This window comes from Macaca mulatta, chromosome 16 (genome assembly GCF_049350105.2).
Source record: "Macaca mulatta isolate MMU2019108-1 chromosome 16, T2T-MMU8v2.0, whole genome shotgun sequence".
NCBI classification, from domain to species: domain Eukaryota; kingdom Metazoa; phylum Chordata; class Mammalia; order Primates; family Cercopithecidae; genus Macaca; species Macaca mulatta.
The window spans coordinates 38,428,550-38,446,325 of record NC_133421.1 but is presented as its reverse complement, the minus strand read 5'-3'; the positions used below and the strand labels follow the sequence as shown (position 1 = coordinate 38,446,325).

The window sequence follows — 17,776 nt, the reverse complement described above, 5'->3', positions numbered from 1 at the left end:
AGGCTGAGGTGGGAGGGTCACTTGAGCCTGGGAGGTTGAGACTGCAGTGAGCCATCTTTGCACCACTGCACTCCAGCCTTGGTGACAGAGTCGGACCCTGTCTCAAAAAAAAAAAAAAAAAAAAAAGAGCCAGGCACGGCTCGTGCCTGTGATCCCAGCACCTTGGGAGGCCAAGGCGGGTGGATCACCTGAGGTCAGGAGTTTGAAACCAGCCTGGCTAACATGGCTAAACCCCATCTCTACAAAAAATACAAAAATTAGGCCTGGCATGGTGGCTCATGCCTGTAATCCCAGCACTTTGGGAGGCTGAGACGGGCAGATCACAAGGAGATCAAGACTATCCTGGTGAAACCCTGTCTCTACTAAAAATACAAAAAAAATTAGCCGGGTGTGGTGGTGGGTGCCTGTAGTCCCAGCTACTCAGGAGACTGAGGCAGGAGAATGGTGTGAACCCGGGAGGTGGAGCTTGCAGTGAGCCGAAATCGCACCACTGCACTCCAGCCTGGGTGACAGAGTAAGACTCCATCTCAAAAAAAAAAAAAAGGAAAAGGAAAAGAGAAATACAAAGATTAGCGGGCATGGTGGCACGCACCTATAGTCCTAGCTACTCAGGAGGCTGAGGCAGGAGAATTGCTGGAACCTGGGAGACGGAGGTTGCAGTGAGCTGAGATCGTGCCACTGTCCTCCAGCCTGGGCGACAGAATGAGACCCCGTCTCAAAAAAAAAAAAAAAAAAGTTTAGCTGTTACTTCAGAGTTACTTCAGAGTTACTTCAACTAATCAAAGATTCAATTTCTGATTTCTTTCTGCTCTCTAGTGATGGTATGAGGAGGAGAATGATACAGAATATACTAAGATAAACTTTTTGCTGTGATAATGAGTTATTACGTCACATATTAAAGTGCCAGTGTCTACTACTTGACTGTATACACTAAAAAGACTGGAAATTTAACCCAGAGGACTTCTATAAACAAAGAGGCATCAAATAAACAAAGAATGAGTATAAGCTCTGGTTTTGAAATATCAACTAACAGTAGTATATGCATTGTATTATTTTATATTGGATTTCTCTAAAATCAGGAACACCTGTGGTGATGACGTTTAAAAAGAACCGTAGAAAATGTGTCCTAGGGAGAGAGATCTCCAGGTGTAGAATATCCACAGTTTAAGAAGATAACCTGATGCTTCTCTTCTACCGGCAGACCTTATTTATCATTTTGGGGAAAAAAAATAAAAGCTTGAGGACACTAATCCTGATCAATAGTATACAAAGAGGCAGATTGCTTGTTGTCATAAATGTGACACTTTGACTACTTGTGACCTCCAGGAGTGGGAAAAAAAATTGTAATTACTAAGAAAGGAACAAAGACTACAATAACCTTAAGTGTTTAGGTCAGAGGTGAAAGCCAAAAATATTGGATCCCATTGAGCCAGTAATTGAGCATAGCTTTAGTGAGATAATATCTGCTATTTTAGTGGCTGCCCTGCTACTTGTCTGGGCCTTCACCTAGTTGCAATTGTGGCAGCTCAGAATTGTAATCCATTTTGTTTGGACAATATTTTCCTCCTACCAGAACTCTCCAGCCATGGAAAATTTTTTAGAGTAAGGGAGGAAATAACCTCTTTTGGAAATTAGCTTGGATTGCACTTTCTAAAACCTTCCTCCCCAGTGTCCAGTACTGGAGGTCGGGTAGGGGAGGACGCTTCCCCAAAACACTTGAATGTGCGGAAGAAGTATGCCCACTAAGCTTTTTATTTCTTTTTAATGTGGATATTTATCCCTTACAGTAAAAAGAAGACAAATTATTGGTTTAAATCCAGTTTGACTAGGATGTTGGGCAAATTACTCTATGGCATGTAATAGTTAATGGGGTCAATGGCTTTTAAAGCTCCTGGCACTGGTTGGCATTTTTCTTTGGTCAAACTTCTACACTCAGCTGCCACCCAGGTTTCTGCTTGACATCGTTCACTTAGCTTTCCTCATACTAAAAAGAAAAGCAGATTTAACACAAGCTGAATGGACTTGATTTGTGATCCAGACCGGAACAGATGAGGCAGTGCGAGTATAAACTTGGCTTACAAGAGCCAGGCTGTCACATAAAGTGAAGCTGTCTTGGCCAAGCCCACAGTAACTGCAAGTTGATGGCAGAATTGAGAGCAGGTCAAGGGCTTACCGTGTCTAGTTGTATTTCCTTATGCGTGTTTCTTGAACTAGTTAGAATTTTTTAACTGGCCTGCATTTGAAATATCCAAATAGTATTTTGCAAAGAAGGCTATTACAGGCGAATGTCTGCCAGTATTTTAAATGGAAACAATGAAAAGTCTATAAAATCCAATAGAAAATTGAAATTTAGCTCCTAGCAGTGAAGTATATGGTGGGAAAATGTAGGGAAGGTTATCTTAATGCCATGTCAATATATTGCCTTATATTAGACTCTGTGAAGAACAGTTGCCCAGTAGGAAATGATATGCAGTTTGCTCAGAGCAGTACTTTCGCAGCTAACAAACCTGAGCTTCCAACTCACATAAGAAGGCTTACTTGAGTAGGCCTCCTGACTTTTTTTGTCTGAGCTTCAGAAAAGCCAGCTGAATCTTTGGGCCAGTAGTGTTCGGAGTGGAGACTTTGGGCTGCTATTTAGGGTTCTCCTCCAGAAGTTCTCCACCCTAAAAATCCTTTCCTCTGGTTATTTCTACTGGTAGGACAGAAGGAAACTTAGTTTTAAAGAAGCTCCGGCCTGGTGCAGTGGTCTGTGCCTGTAATCCCAGCACTTTGGGAGGCCCAGGTAGGCAGATTGCTTGAGCTTAGGAGTTCGGGACCAGCCTGGGCACCATGGTGAAACCTCATCTCTACAAAAAATACAAAAAATTAGCCAGGCGTTGTGGTGCACACCTGTAGTCCTGGCTACCCTGGAGGCTGAGGTGGGAGGATTGCTTGAGCCCAGGAAGTCACAGCTGTAGGGAGCCGTGATGGCGTCACTGTACTCCATTCTGGGTGGCAGAGTAAGACCCTGTCTCAAGAAAAAATAAAATAAAAAGTATCCTCAGCTGCTTAATGCAGTTGCAACTTGTAACTCAGGTAGCTTTTCATTGTTTATGCCTAACACTTTATCTCCTCATACTTGTCCTTTTATTTTTTGTTTAACAGCTTTATTGAGATATAATCCACATACCATGTAATTCACCCAGTTTACTTATTTAAAGTGTACATTCATTGGTTTTTAGAAGAGTCACAGAGTTGTACAGCCATCACCACAATCTAATTTTAGAACATTTTTATCGCCCTGAAAATAAACCCGATACCCATTAGCAGTCACTCCCTATTTCTCTCACCCTCTCTCCCAGCCCTAAGCAACCACGAATCTACTTTCTGTCTCTGTAGATTTGCCTATTCTGGGTGTTCTGTAAATGGATTCATATAAATGGATTTTTGAGACAGGCTCCTTTTTCTTAGCGTGTTTTCAAAGGTCATCTATGGTATAGTATGTATCAGTACATCATTCCTTTTCATGACCAAATAATACTACATTTTGTGGATAATACCACATTTTATTTATCCATTCATCATTTGATAGACATTTGAGTTGTTTCCACTGTTTTGCTATTATGAATAATGCTATATATACATGCGTGTACAACTTTTTGGGTGGACATATGTTTTCTTTTCTCTTGGGTTTACGCATATGAGACTTAAGATTGTGTCCCTGGCCTTGAAAGGTAGTAGAATGGATCTGGCCAAACATAATGACTCTCCATTTTAATTTTGAAAATTGAAAGATTCTGCAATATGGAATTAATTGGTCAGAAGCCAGCAGTGAAAACCATCCTTTTTGATTTGGGGTGGGGGGGTGGGTGTTTGGTTTTTTGTTTATTTATTTATATTTAAATGTGAGGTCTTACTCTGTCACCCAGGCTGGAGTGCAGTGGCATAATCATAGCTCACTAGCCTCAAGCAGTCCCCCACCTCAGCCTCCCAAAGTGGTGAGAGTAAGGAAACTATTCTGTTTAAGAAGAAAGGAAAGAGTTTCAGACTTGCTGTCATTTGTATAAACGCACCAACCCATTTGCCAACCTACTTTTTTTCTTCCTGCCTCTATCCACTTCTTGTACATAACAGTATTTCATCTCATAATTAACAGCTATTAGTTAACTGAAGGAAAATTATGTATGTAGATTTCAAGACCAATGTGAGAACAAGTTATAGTGGCATTCATGGTTATGTGACTGTATCAGTCACCTTAGACTTTAATAAGGGCAATATCTGAGTGGGCAAGAGTGAGGTTTTTTTGTTCACAGATTTTCATAATTTATGATAGTACATTATTTATCTCCTGCTATCTAAAGCCTCGGATTTCCTAGGAATATGAGGAAATCTATAATAGTTAAAACAAAGAAATTTCAACTTAGTTTGACAAAATGTGTAAGAACAAGTGAGGATTCAAATAATGGTTGGCCATTTTAAAGAACCTAATAATATGTTCAGGAGAATGTATATCCCTTATGTGGCATACTTAATATATAATCTCATTGGCCGGGCACAGTGGCTCACACCTGTAATCCCAGCACTTTGGGAGGCCAAGGCAGGCGGATCACGAGGTCAGGAGATCAAGACCATCCTGGCTAACATGGTGAAACCCCATCTCTAAAATGCTAAAATACAAAAAATTAGCCGGGCATGGTGGCAGGCATCTGTAGTCCCAGCTACTTGGGAGGCTGAGGCAGGAGAATGGCGTGAACCCAGGAGGCGGAGCTTGCGGTGAGCCGAGATCGCACCACTGCACTCCAGCCTGGGCAACAGAGTGAGATTCCGTCTCAAAAAAAACAAAAAATACATATGTACACACACACACACATATGTATATACATATATATACATATATACACATAAAAATATATATACACATATATGTGTGTGTGTGTGTGTGTGTGTATATACTCTCATTATAGTATCGGTCACTACACTCCAGCCTGGGTGACAGAGCGAGACTCTGTCTCAAAAAAAAATTAAGATAAATAATAATTTCAGTCACTAATATGAAAGTCATTTTAAACTATTGACCTTATTCTAGGGAGAATCCAAAAGTCTTGTTAGGTCAAATGCAACCAAAGCATATGATTATAGAAATAGGAATGACAAAATGGTTAGCTTTTTAAAAGTTATGGATAATTCCTCTAACACTACACTACTACACCCATTTTCAAAGTGCCCTCATTGCTACTTTCAGTGAGCCTGAAAATACAGCCAGTGAGTGCTGCCTCTGCCTAACAGATCTCAACAACAAGTCTCTCATCAACATCCACCATAATACAAAACTGAGACTGGTCTCAAGTGTACCTTTCATAGGACAGACCTAAGTTTTAATATAGTATAGACTAAAAGCAAATGTATTAAGATGCAGTCTAGCAGTCTCTCTTTCCATTTTAAAAGAAGTCAATAATCATTTAATTTTCTATGTCTAATCAGAGTCCTTTAATGAATCAGAACTTTCTTTTACAAAAGTCACTGAGGTAGAAGGAATCCTCTCTGTCAACGTTAGAATGGAGAATAATTATCCTTTGGTTTGTAAATTTCACCAGGCGATCTCCAACAGCATCTCCAAGCAATGTTCATATTACTCCGCCCAGAAGACAACATCAGGCTGGTAAGTTAGTGGTGTCATCATAATTTTCTTCCTCAAAAGACTATCTAAGATAGCCAGCCAACATCGAACAGTCATTTTTACATCCCAACACAGTGCTGGGAACTATGTGAAGTAAGAGAGAAGATAATGTGGAATGTTGTGAAATAATTTGATGGTTTAAGACTGTTGATAAGCACCAGTTTGTAAGTTATTAACTATAATAACAATTGAAGTTCAGAAAATCAAGAAAAAACTTGGGGATTTGACCTAGATGAGGAAGGTTTATGTAGTCAGCGGAGCTTGAGGTGACTCTTGAAAGATGATGAGATTTGGATTGGTAGAAAGAAATTATTCTAGATAAGGACTTAACAAGCAAAAACACACATAGAGAAGGACAAGGAAGGAGTGAAATGGCCAAAGATTGATGCTGGCTTCAGACTCAGGAGACTTGAACTTAGGTGCTAAGTCATATGATACTGGACAAGTTACTTTACCCTGTCTATGCTCATTTCCTCATCTCCTGACTACCTCTTCTGTTGAGAGGGTCAACTGGACATGAAAACATACTGAATAGTGCAAAATGCTGTCTAAGTATGGGGATTATTATTGGGAAGATAGAGACTAGAAAACAAGGCAGGCAAATATGGATTTAGTGCTGTAAACTGGAGGTCTCAAACTGGCAGTGTATAGGCCAGAGATATGTTTTGTTTGGATCACAGCGTTTTTTTAAAAAAATGTAAGCCAGAATTTTAAAGTTAGGTGAGGTCTAGCATGGGTTCTTAATTTACCATAATCCTCTTTTTGAGACAGAGTCTCGCTCCGTCGCCCAGGCTGGAGTGCCATGGCACAATCTCAGCTCACTGCAACCTCCACCTCCCAGGTTCGATCAATTCTCCTGCCTCAGCCTCCCAAGCAGCTGGGATTATAGGCATGCGCCACCACGCTCAGCTAATTTTTGTATTTTTAGTAGAGACGGGGTTTCACCTAATTGGGAAGGCTGGTCTCAAACTCCTGACCTTGTGATCCACCCGCCTCAGCCTCACAAAGTGCTGGGATTACAGGCATGAGCCACAGTGCCCAGCCCCTATTGTCTTCTTAAGTCAAGTGTCACCATTTGTCATCATTCCTGCACTGTTGTAGTAGTACCTCCAATAAAACTAGGAAAACAAAACCGAGATGAGCATATTTCTTTGTGGAAATTGGAAAGTATTTCTACCCATTCAATATTCACGTGGCTTACTTTCCTCATTTACGTTTCCCATCTGAGCCTCTTAGGAGTGTCCAATTATTTGACTTCCCTGGACCACACTGGAAAAAGAAGAACTGTCTTGGGCCACACATAAAATACACTAACACTAACAATAGCTGATGAATTTTAAAAAAAAATCAGGAATATCTCATAATGTTTTCAGAAAGTTTATGAATTTGTGCTGGGCCACATTCAAAGCCATCTTGGGCCACATGTGACCCATAGGCCATGGGTTGCACAAGCTTGCTGCTTGCTCTAGATTACTAACTAAAGGTAGTACCTCTCCCTTTTCAAAATAAGCGGTTGTGAAACATCACAGGTTTTTCAGCCAAAGAATGCCATGAGACAGCTATAGTAGTTAGGGAAGATTCCTCAGAAGCTAATGCAGAATAGAGAGGAGGAAAAGATCATTTTAAATCAGGGAGGCCTGCTAAGGTAGTTATTGCAGTAATCTAGGCATGTGGTAATGAGTCCTCTGATTAGAATATATAAAAATTTAAAGGAATCCTTTCATAGTTGTTTTATATCTTATTTTTAATTTTTTTAATGTTTTATATCCTAACCAAAAGTAACATTATACATTTATATAAATCTTGTCTGTATTTCTTGATATATTTCTTTCTTAAATAATTATTTAAGGCCGGGCGCAGGGGCTCACGCCTGTAATACCAACACTTTGGGAGACTGAGGTGGGCAGATCATTTGAGGTCAAGAGTTCGAGATCAGCCTAGCCAACATGGTAAAACCATGTCTCTACTAAAAATACAAAAATGAGCCAGGCGTGGTGGCAGACACCTGTAGCTACCCAGGAGGCTGAGGCAGGAGAATCACTTGAACCCAGGAGGCGGTGGTTGCAGTGAGCCAAGATTGCGCCATTACACTCCAACCTGGATGACAGAATGAGATTCCGTCTCAAAAAATAATCATAATGTTATTATTGTTATTTAAAAGGGAACAGGGGGATGCAATTCTTACAGTATTAATAATCTGGAGTGACTGGGGTGTGGTGGTTCATGTCTGTAATCCCAGCACTTTGGGAGGCCGAGGCAGGAGTTCAAGACCAGCCTAGGCAACATGGCAAAACCCTGTCTCTACAAAAAATAAAAAATTAGCTGGGCATAGTGGCATGCCAGCTACTCGGGAGGCTGAGGTGGGAGTATTGCTTGAGCCTGGCAGGTCAAGGCTGCAGTGAGCCATGATCACGCCACTGCCCTCAACCTGGGCAACAGTGCAAGACCATGTCTCTAATAATCATCATCATCATCATCTGAAGCAATGATTCTCAAACTTTAAAATATATCAAAATCACCTGGAGAGGTTTGTTAAATCACTAATTACTGGACTGCACATGCAGAGTTTGATTAGTAAAGGGGAAGCAGAGATAATTTGTATTTTTAAGCCAGTTTTGAAATACTGCTGATGCTGCTGATCCAGGAGTCACGCTTGGAGTACACCTCTTTGAAAACCCATAACAACAATCATTTGCACATACGCACATACTGGATGCCCAATAAATATTTGCTGATAGCTTTCAAAATTTGTGTGTTTTGGTAAAGCTAAAGCTTTAAAGAGATGTAACATCACTTTATCATTTTCTCATTGATAACCTTCTGGAATTTGGTGTGAACCTCTAAATATTAAAATAATTTTAACTACATAGAGACTTGGAAGAACATGAAGGAAGCAGTTATGAAGGCAGAGCTGGCAATTCTTTTCTTACTAAAATATGCATCTTCAGTTGCTTTACATTTATAAAATAAATTCAGAAAATGTAACTTACGCCTCTGAATTCAAAGTTCACATGACAAGTCATTTTACAGTTGTTTTGAATTGTTACAAACATAGTCATTATGTTTCAGATTATTGAGTGAGTCATCTTCAAGAAAATGAGTCAATGCATTGTATGACTTTGGACAAATTAGCACTTCTCTAACTGAAAGGAGCATTTGTAGACTCAAAGCAAAGGCTTTTGTTTTGAGTTAAATTTGGAATGCTGAAACTCTTAAGATTTGTGCAGAAGGTTAGAACTTTGATAGTCAACTGAAAGTCTTGCCTTTTTTTTTGAGATGGAGTCTATCTCTGTCGCCAAGGCTGGAGTGCAGTGGCTCAATCGTGGCTCTTTGCAACCTCTGCCTCCTGGGTTCAAGTGATTCTCCTGTCTCAGCCCCCCGAGTAGCTGGGATTACAGACATGCGCCACCATACCCGGCTAATTTTTTGTATTTTTAGTAGAGACGGGTTTTCACCATGTTGGCCAGGCTGGTCTTAAACTCCTGACCTCAGGTGATCTCCCCATCTGGCCTCCCAAAGTGCTGGGATTACAGGCATGAGCCACCGCACCCACTAAAAGTCTTGCCTTTATTTTTTAAATAACCCAACCAAACCACACATTTTGCTTTAGCATTGAAAATAAGACGAAACCAATCTTTTCCTCCAGGGAAGCTCTGTGTTCCAAATACAGGCATCAAGCATTAACTTTAGTTCTTAGGAAAACTGTAGCTAGTAAAATAAAGGAAGTGGTTTTATAGTACTCTTGCACATTACCAAAGATCAACCATTTAATTAAAACAATAATCTGAGAAATTAAGAATTCTCAGGACATTTGAAGTAACTTCAATTGATGTTCTTAACTAAAGCTGAAGTGCTGATAAGGTACAAAGAGGTCTTTTTTGAGTACTTTGCAGGAGAATTTAAGAAAATGAGGAGTTTTATTATTTTGGTTTTCATCATATGTTGCTTCTAAAATGGAAATTGGTTTATTTTTTCTAGCTATAAATATATTATGTGGGGTTTTTTTTATCCCAGTCAAACAATGCAAAAAAGTATAAATAAAGTAAAAATCACTCTGTATTCTACATTCTGAGAAAATCATTGTTAGCAATTTGGATAAGCATCCTTCCACTCTTTTAAAAATATGTATATATGAGAGAGAGAGAGAGTGTAAAGAGTGAGAGGAAGAGCATTGTTTTGTTTCTACAAAAATGTGACAAAAATAGAAATACCTTTTTGTAACCTACTTTCTTCATAGTTTATCATGGATGTCTTTCCATGTCAATAAATAAATCGTGGTTTTTAATGGCTACACGGAATACAATTCATATTTAAGAATTTCATAGAGACAGACTGATTTTAAAAAAATATTCAGAGACTTCCTCAAGTTCTAATCTTTTTCTTTTGAAGACAGTGTTCTTTAGTCTACTAGTGTCACAAGTGAAGCCTGTTTTAATTTTGGCTATTGATTTTGCTTCATTCTTTTGACTAGCGTTTAATATTTACATACTTTTGGAACCCTTCTCTCTGATGGATTAGATGAACTGCCTGTCTTAGACATTGGGTCTTTATAATGTAGTTTACTGGGGGTAATTAATTTCTTTTCACAAAGAGTCTTACATCATGCACGCAGGGGCATGCATGTAAGACTCTTGGTATAGAGAAATTCTTTTTTTTGTTTGTTTGTTTGTTTATTTTTTTTGAGACAGAGTTTCACTCTTTTGCCCAGGCTGGAGTGCAATGGTGCAATCTCGGCTTACCACAACCTCCGCCTCCCAGGTTCAAGCGATTCTCCTGCCTCAGCCTCCTGAGTAGCTGGGATTACAGGCATGCGCCACCACGCCCAGCTAATTTTTTGTATTTTTAGTAGGGATGGGGTTTCTCCATATTGGTCAGGCTGGTCTCAAACTCCCAACCTCAGGTGATCTGCCTTCCTCAGCTTCCCAAAGTGCTGGGATTATAAGCATGAACCCCTGTGCCCAGCGGTGAAAAAAAATTAAAGGCAAAAGTACAGTTTAAGCTTGAGGAGGAGTATTTCCTGATGTTAGATGATGCTGAAGAGAGCAGCTCTTTTTTTTTTTTCTTTTTTTTTTTTTTTTTTTTTTTGAGATGGAGTCTCACTTTGTCACCCAGGCTGGAGTGCAGTGGTGCATTCTCCACTCACTGCAGCCTCTGCCTCCCAGGTTCCACAGATTCTCGTGACTCAGCCTCCTGAGTACCTGGGATTACAGGCACATACCACAACGCCCCACTAATTTTTGTATTTTTAGTAGAGACCGGGTTTCATCATGATGGCCAGGCTAGTTTCGAACTCCTCACTTCAAGTGATCCACCCGCCTCAGCCTCCCAAAGTGCTGGGATTACAGGTGCGAGCCACCGCTCTAAGCCAAGAGAAGCTCTTTTATCAGGTGGTGTTTGTAAACTGCTTGTAATTAGGTTAAGGATTTAAATTAGATGCCGAGGGAATAGCATAATTCTTTGATAGATGAGCTTTGAAAACAGGTTGGGTTTTTCAGGAATAAAGCAGTGGCAGGGGATGACTTCTCAGACCTACTTCAGTCCTAAGACTGCTGGATACAATTCACCTGAAACTTGTAATCGCATTCCAAATTTAGGCAGTAAATGTAGTTTCTTGGAAATATAAGCTCAGTTACTATTGCTGCCAAGTTTTAAAATCCAGGATATTGTTTTGTTCAGACAATTAAAATGTACTTCAGTAGTGTCCTTTTCAAGGAGAACTTTAGTTGATTAATGAAATGCATCTCAATTGTCTTATTCCAGTCATTGATTTCAATATAAGTTCTGGAGACTGAAGAAACATTGGAAATGCTGTCATTTTCAAAATTAGGGTATTATGAACAAAATTGTCATTTTAAATTTATTTGATTGTGTTAATAAATTAAATTATTACATTTTGCTTAATCTTATCTCCAGTGGAGGAATATGAAATAAACCTCAAACCAGGATGGGCGTTAGACTTTTCCTTATGGCTGTGGCACATAGATTTTTAATTCATTAACCTAGAATCTTGAAGCTTAAAATGAACTTTTTTTTTTTTTGAGGGTCTCACTCACCCTGTTGCCTAGGCTGGAGTGGAGTGGCGTGATCTCAACCTACTGCAACCTCCTCCTCCCGGGATCCAGTGATTCTCCTGCCTCAGCCACCTGAGCAGCTGGGATTACAGACACACGCCACCACACCCAGCTAATTTTTTTTGTATTTTTAGTAGAGAGAGGATTTTGCCATGTTGGCCAGGCTGATCTCGAACTCCTGACCTCAAGCGACCCGCCTGTCTCAGCCTCCCAAAGTTTTGAGATTACAGGCGTGAACCACTGCGCCCAGCCTAAAAGGAACTTTAAATAAAGTCTTGGGTTTATCCCCTCACGTTTCAGAATTTTTTCTTCAAAGATTTTTATCTCATCCTTCTAATTAGGAGATAGGTGTTGAATTAATACTGTAGGTACTATCTAGAGGCCTGTGATCAAATTCCAGGAACTCTTAAGTGCTGTTCTTCCATTTAAGAAGCTTAAAATTGACCAGTCTGGACAACATGGTGAAACCTCATCTCTACCAAAGATACAAAAAATTAGCCAAGCATGGTGGCGGGCACTTGTGGTCCCAGTTCTTTGGGAGGCTGAGGTGGGAGGATTGCTTGACCCCGGGAGGCAGAGGTTGCAGAACACCCCACTGCATTCCAGCCTGGGTAACAGAGTGAAACACAAAAACAAAAAAGAAGCTGAAAATTGAATGGATCTGAAATATGCATGGTATTCAAGCCTAAGTCAGTATGAAATGGCTGGGGCCCTTCTCATTAGGTTTGGGAACTTCTGTTACAGTTTGAGTAAGCAAGGGCGAGCCAAACATTTGAAATGCTTTTGATATTATAAAATAAACTTTTTAAAAAGAGACAGCTGGCCGGGCGAAGTGGCTTGCGCCTGTAATCCCAGCACTTTGGGAGGCCAAGGTGGGTGGATCACAAGGTCAAGAGATTGAGAGCATCCTGGCCAACATGGTGAAACCCCGTCTCTACTAAAAATACAAAAAGTAGCCAGGCGCAGTGGCAGGCACCTGTAATCCCATTTACTCGGGAGGCTGAGGCAGGAGAGTTGCTTGAACCCAGGGGGCAGAGGTTTCAGTGAGCTGAGATCACACCACTGCACTCCAGCCTGGGCGACAGAGTGAAACTCCATCTCAAAAAAAAAAAAAAAAAAAAGAGACAACTAATGTTTGCAGTGAATATCACTTACAAAGAAACTCTTATAGCCCACTTCTAACTTGGCCTGGTAACTTGCATTATAGGTAATACTTATGAAAGTTATATTTTTCCTTTTATCAGCTTTGACTTAGCCAATCAGTTGCCACTGGTTGGTGTAGGAGTTGTAGATAAATTGTCAGAAACAAAGTTCAGTTGTTCCCAGGCCATTTGTATTTGAGCCTTGCCAGAAATTCTTGGAGCCTTGACAGAGAATAAAAGAGCCTCTAATACATTCAGGAAACTTGGGCCAAGGGAGGCCCAAATGTAAATATGTAATAATATACAAGATCTTGTTTATAAGAAATTCTAGTTTACCTGCACCAGGATTTCTGATGAATTAACATGTTGTAGAGTGTGTCTACAAGCAGAGAAGGAGTCAGTACTGCCTCCCAGTCGGCCACATGTACATTTACTATTTATTGATTGTTCTGTGTGTGTAATGTCCCACTCTTGATCCCAGCCTTCTAGATCTTAGTCTATTTAAATGTTAGTTCCTCTTAGCTTCTCATAAGTGAATTTGGTTTTAAATGCTCAATTACTTCATGGAACATGAAGTCAGAAGTACAGTTCTCTATCTTAGGCATTTGGCATCAGAATGGTAAGCATTACATTCTTGTTATATCTGTTCTTATTAGAAACAAGATTTAATGTAGCCACTTCTGTCATTTATGCTTCCCTAAATTTTCCTAGGAGTATCAGAATAGAGACAAAAAGATAGCCACGGGAATCTCACCTCTGCCTTGCTAAATGGGTCATTTGAGCTATGTAACTATGCCTCTTTTTCCCTTTGCCTGGCCATTTTGGAATAGTGACAGAGTTAAGAGGAGGGAGACTCTAAGAACAGCAGCACTGAAAAAAAAATTCCAAATAGAAATTTCTGACAAATATAATGAGCCAGTTGATGGATTAGAATTGTTTCTCTAAGGAAGAGGGGTTATTTTACACAGAAGAATTTGCCTCCAGAGCACATTTTTCTGGCTTCAAAGATCTGTCATTTTGCCAGGTGGGTGGTTCACGCCTGTAATCCCAGCACTTTGGGAGGCCGAAGTGGGTGGACCACCTGAGGCAGGAGTTCGAGACCAGCCTGGCCATCTGGCCAACATGATGAAACCCTGTCTCTATAAAAATACAAAAATTAGGCGCAGTGGCGTGCGCCTGTAATCCCAGTTACTCGGAAGGCTGAGGTAGGAGAATCGCTTAAACCCAGGAAGCAGAGGTTGCAGTGAGCCGAGATCGCGCCATTGCACTCCAACCTGAGTGACAGAGGGAGACCCTGTCTCAAAAAAAAAAAAAAAAAAAAAAAAAAAAAAAAAAAAAACCAGGTGCAGTGGCTCGCGCCTGTAATCCTAGCACTTTGGGAGGCCGAGGCAGGCGAATTGCCTGAGCCTGGGCAACATGGTGAAACCTCATCTGTACTAAAATACAAAAAAAAAAAACAAAAAAGCCGGGCATGGCAGCATGTGCCTATAGTCCCAGCTACCCAGGAGGCTGAGGCAGGAGAATTGCTTGAACCTGGGAGGCGGAGATTGCAGTAAGCCGAGATCACACCACTGCACTCCAGCATGGGGGACAGAGCAAGACTCCGTCTCTTGAAAAAAAAAAAGCTGTCTTTAAAATTATTAACAAATGAAAGAAGAGTAGCCTAGACTATACACTCAATGAGGGCATAGATCATGTCTCTCTCTTCCACCATTGAATCCTCAGCACTTGGCATTGTTATTGTATGTGTATAATAAATATTTACATAAATATTCATAATATATACATAAATATATGTGTATTATTTGAATGTGTTGCCTGTAGTTGTTTTATTTTTAAGGCTTATAAGATACCTTTTGGCTTTGGGAGGCCAAGACGGGCAGATCACGAGGTCAGGAGATCAAGACCATCCTGGCTAACACAGTGAAACCCCATCCTACTAAAAAAAAAATACAAAAAAAACTAGCCGAGCGAGGTGGCGGGTGCCTGTAGTCCCAGCTACTCGGGAGGCTGAGGCAGGAGAATGGCGTAAACCCGGGAGGCGGAGCTTGCAGTGAGCTGAGGTCCAGCCACTGCACTCCAGCCTGGGTGACAGAACAAGACTCTGTCTCAAAAAAAAAAAAAAAAAAAAAAGGATACCTTTTGGAACTTACTAAGAAAATTTCCAAACATATATTAAAGTAGAAAGTACATCCTTAGCCAGGCATGGTGACTCACACCTGTTAAAAAAAAAAGAAAGAAAGAAAGAAAGTACATCCTCATAAACTCATTACTCAGCTTTTTTTTTTTTTTTTTTTTTTGACTAGAGTCTCACTCTGTCACCCAGGCTGGAGGGCAGTGGTGTGATCTCAGCTCACTGCAACCTCTGCCTTTTGGGTTCCAGCGATCCTTCTGCCTCAGCCTCCTGAGTAGCTGGGATTACAGGCATGTGCCACCACACCCAGCTAATTTTTTTTTGTATTTTTAGTAGAGACAGGGTTTCACCATGTTGGCTAGGCTGGTCTTGAACTCCTGACCTCAGGTGATCTGCCTACTTGGCCTCCCAAAGTGCTGGGATTATAGGCGTAAGCCACCGCGCCTGGCCATTACTTACCTTTAATAACCATCAACCTTTTGCCTGACTTCTTTCATCTATCCCCACTCTGTGTTAATTTTTTTTGTTGGAACATTTTAAAGTAAAACTCAGAAATCATGTCATTTCACTCCCAGTACTTAAGAAAAAGTCACAGTAACCACAATGCCATTATTACATTAACAGTAAATCCTTAATTTCATCTAAGACCCTGTCCGTATTCAAATTTTCTGAGGGTCTTTTTAAAATTTAAGCAATAAATTAAAACTTTTGACAAAAAATGAGAAGTTTCTGAAAATGCAATCTCCTTTAGTTATCATTGAAACTTAAGAAAATCTTATAGTGCATTAACATGCAGGAATTCAGTATAGCAAAGTCAATACTCGCCTTAGATGTTGCTAATAGTTTGCTCCATATTATAATTGTTTGTGGGAATTGCATCTCTGAGACCAATGCTCACATTCATATGCCTCACATTTCCCTCTTCAATCTTTATTACACACTGTGGTAATTAGTATAAATTACGCTAATAACAAACATCTTATTGAGCATTTACTGTGTGCCAAGCACGGTGCTTTACATGTATTATTTTATAAGATTCTTAAAACAACCAGACAGATAGGTATTATTATATCTCCCTCCAATTAATTTAGTAACTTACCAAAGGTTTTATAGCTAGTATACAAGCTGAGATTTTAATTTATGTCTCCTAACTACTGACTCTGCTGCCTTCCTGAGTATACTAAAGACGCTGATGAAAAGGGGTTGAAATGATCTGAAATTAACATTCTAAATTTCATAATATCTCTGTTGTGTGCTAACTTCCAGGCTGTAAGACTGGAAAGTACTTACCAGAATCGAACACGCTATATGGTAGTGGTTTCAACTAATGGTAGACAAGACACCGAAGAAAGCATCGTCCTAGGAATGGATTTCTCCTCTAATGACAGGTATGGTGGTACCATTTCAAAATGTGAAAACTGCGTTTTAAGTAACCTGTTCCAGTTGTTTTTTTTTTTTTGGTGGGGGGCAGGGGGACGGAATGTCATCACTCTGTTGCCCAGACTGGAATGCAGTGGCACAATCTTGGTTCACTGCAACCTCTGCCTCCTGGGTTCAAGCAATTCTCCTACCTCAGCCTCCCGAGTAGCTGGGATTACAGGTGTGCACCACTATGCCCGATTAATTTTTGTATTTTTAGTAGAGACAGAGTTTTGCCATGTTGGCCAGTTTCAAACTCCTGACTTCAAATGATCCACCCACCTCAGCCTCCCAAAGTGCTGAGATGACAGGCGTGAGCCACCGTGCCTGACCCCAGTTGCCTTTCATCACAAAAATATCTTGTGCAGTTCTGCTGTTAAAGTACAAGACATAAAACTAAAGAACATAAGTATCTTAGCCACAGTCTTGAGAAACAAGAATGTTTAGTGAATGTCTTTGGTTCTGAGTTTCTAATTTACCATTATTCCATACCTTCATCTCATCTTTAGATAGTCACAATATAAAGCAAGTGGTTTCAAAGTTACATTTAAAAAGCTGCCTTTTTATTTATTTTTTTGAGACAATGTCTCACTCTGTTGTCCAGGCTGAAGTGCCGTGATACAGTCACAGCTCACTACAGCCTCAAATTCCTCCACCTCAGCCTCCTAAGTAACTGGAAGTACAGGCATGCACCACCATACCCAGCTATTTGGTCTTTTTTTTTTTTTTTTTTTTTCCTTATTTTTCTGGAGACGAGATTTCCTTATGTTGGCCAGGCTGGTCTTGAATTCCTGGGCTTAAGCGATCCTCCCACTTGGGCTTCCCAAAGTTCTGGAATTATAGGCATGAGCCTTGCACCTGGCCTACTCTATTGTAGTCAGTAATGATTCACTTTGGTGATTATAGGGCACCCAGCCTTTGTGGTAGTATACCAGTGGTCCCAGATCCAAAGAGATCCCACTTAAACTACCATCTGTTTTGTTTATCCATGTCCTTAAACCTTGCTTTTACCAAATGTTATGCCTCCTTTTTCCTTTTATTGAGTTAAAAAGGATGGTGGAGGGGCGGGCAGGGGCGGTACAGGATGGCTCCTTAAACTCAAAGCAGAACTTTTTATGTACCTTTGGCTTTAGCTGTACTTTATATTCTATGATGAAAGATAACACACAACACCTGTCCTTTTTGTGTGTCGTTAAGGTTTGTTGCTTTCCTTTTTTATTTTTCCCACTTTTTCTGGAGAAACCTTCGGAAGACTGTGGAATGTGGCTGCTAAGCAGATCTTTACACCCTGGATAATAAGCCTCAGGAAATCCTGCCAGATGTCTCAAAGCATTGACTTCCTGGTTCAGGACTA

The 17,776-nt window shown here is 40.3% G+C and overlaps 1 protein-coding gene across 20 annotated transcripts in view; it reads left to right on the top strand.

Moving 5' to 3' along the window:
• Positions 1 to 17,776, top strand: part of SSH2 (slingshot protein phosphatase 2) — a 306,298-nt gene that overhangs the window by 227,902 nt on the left and 60,620 nt on the right. For 14 of the 20 annotated variants that reach the window (XR_013406258.1, XM_077970690.1, XM_015118964.3 and 11 more), the window contains 2 exons: positions 5,574 to 5,638; positions 16,270 to 16,391. Coding sequence is in view for 19 of the 20 variants with exons in the window: in XM_077970690.1 (XP_077826816.1) it covers positions 5,574 to 5,638; positions 16,270 to 16,391 (187 nt within the window). In the remaining variant the exon portion in view is untranslated. The remainder of the gene's footprint in view (positions 1 to 5,573; positions 5,639 to 16,269; positions 16,392 to 17,776) is intronic. The other 6 variants (XM_015118966.3, XM_077970697.1, XM_077970695.1 and 3 more) reach the window with 1 other exon arrangement.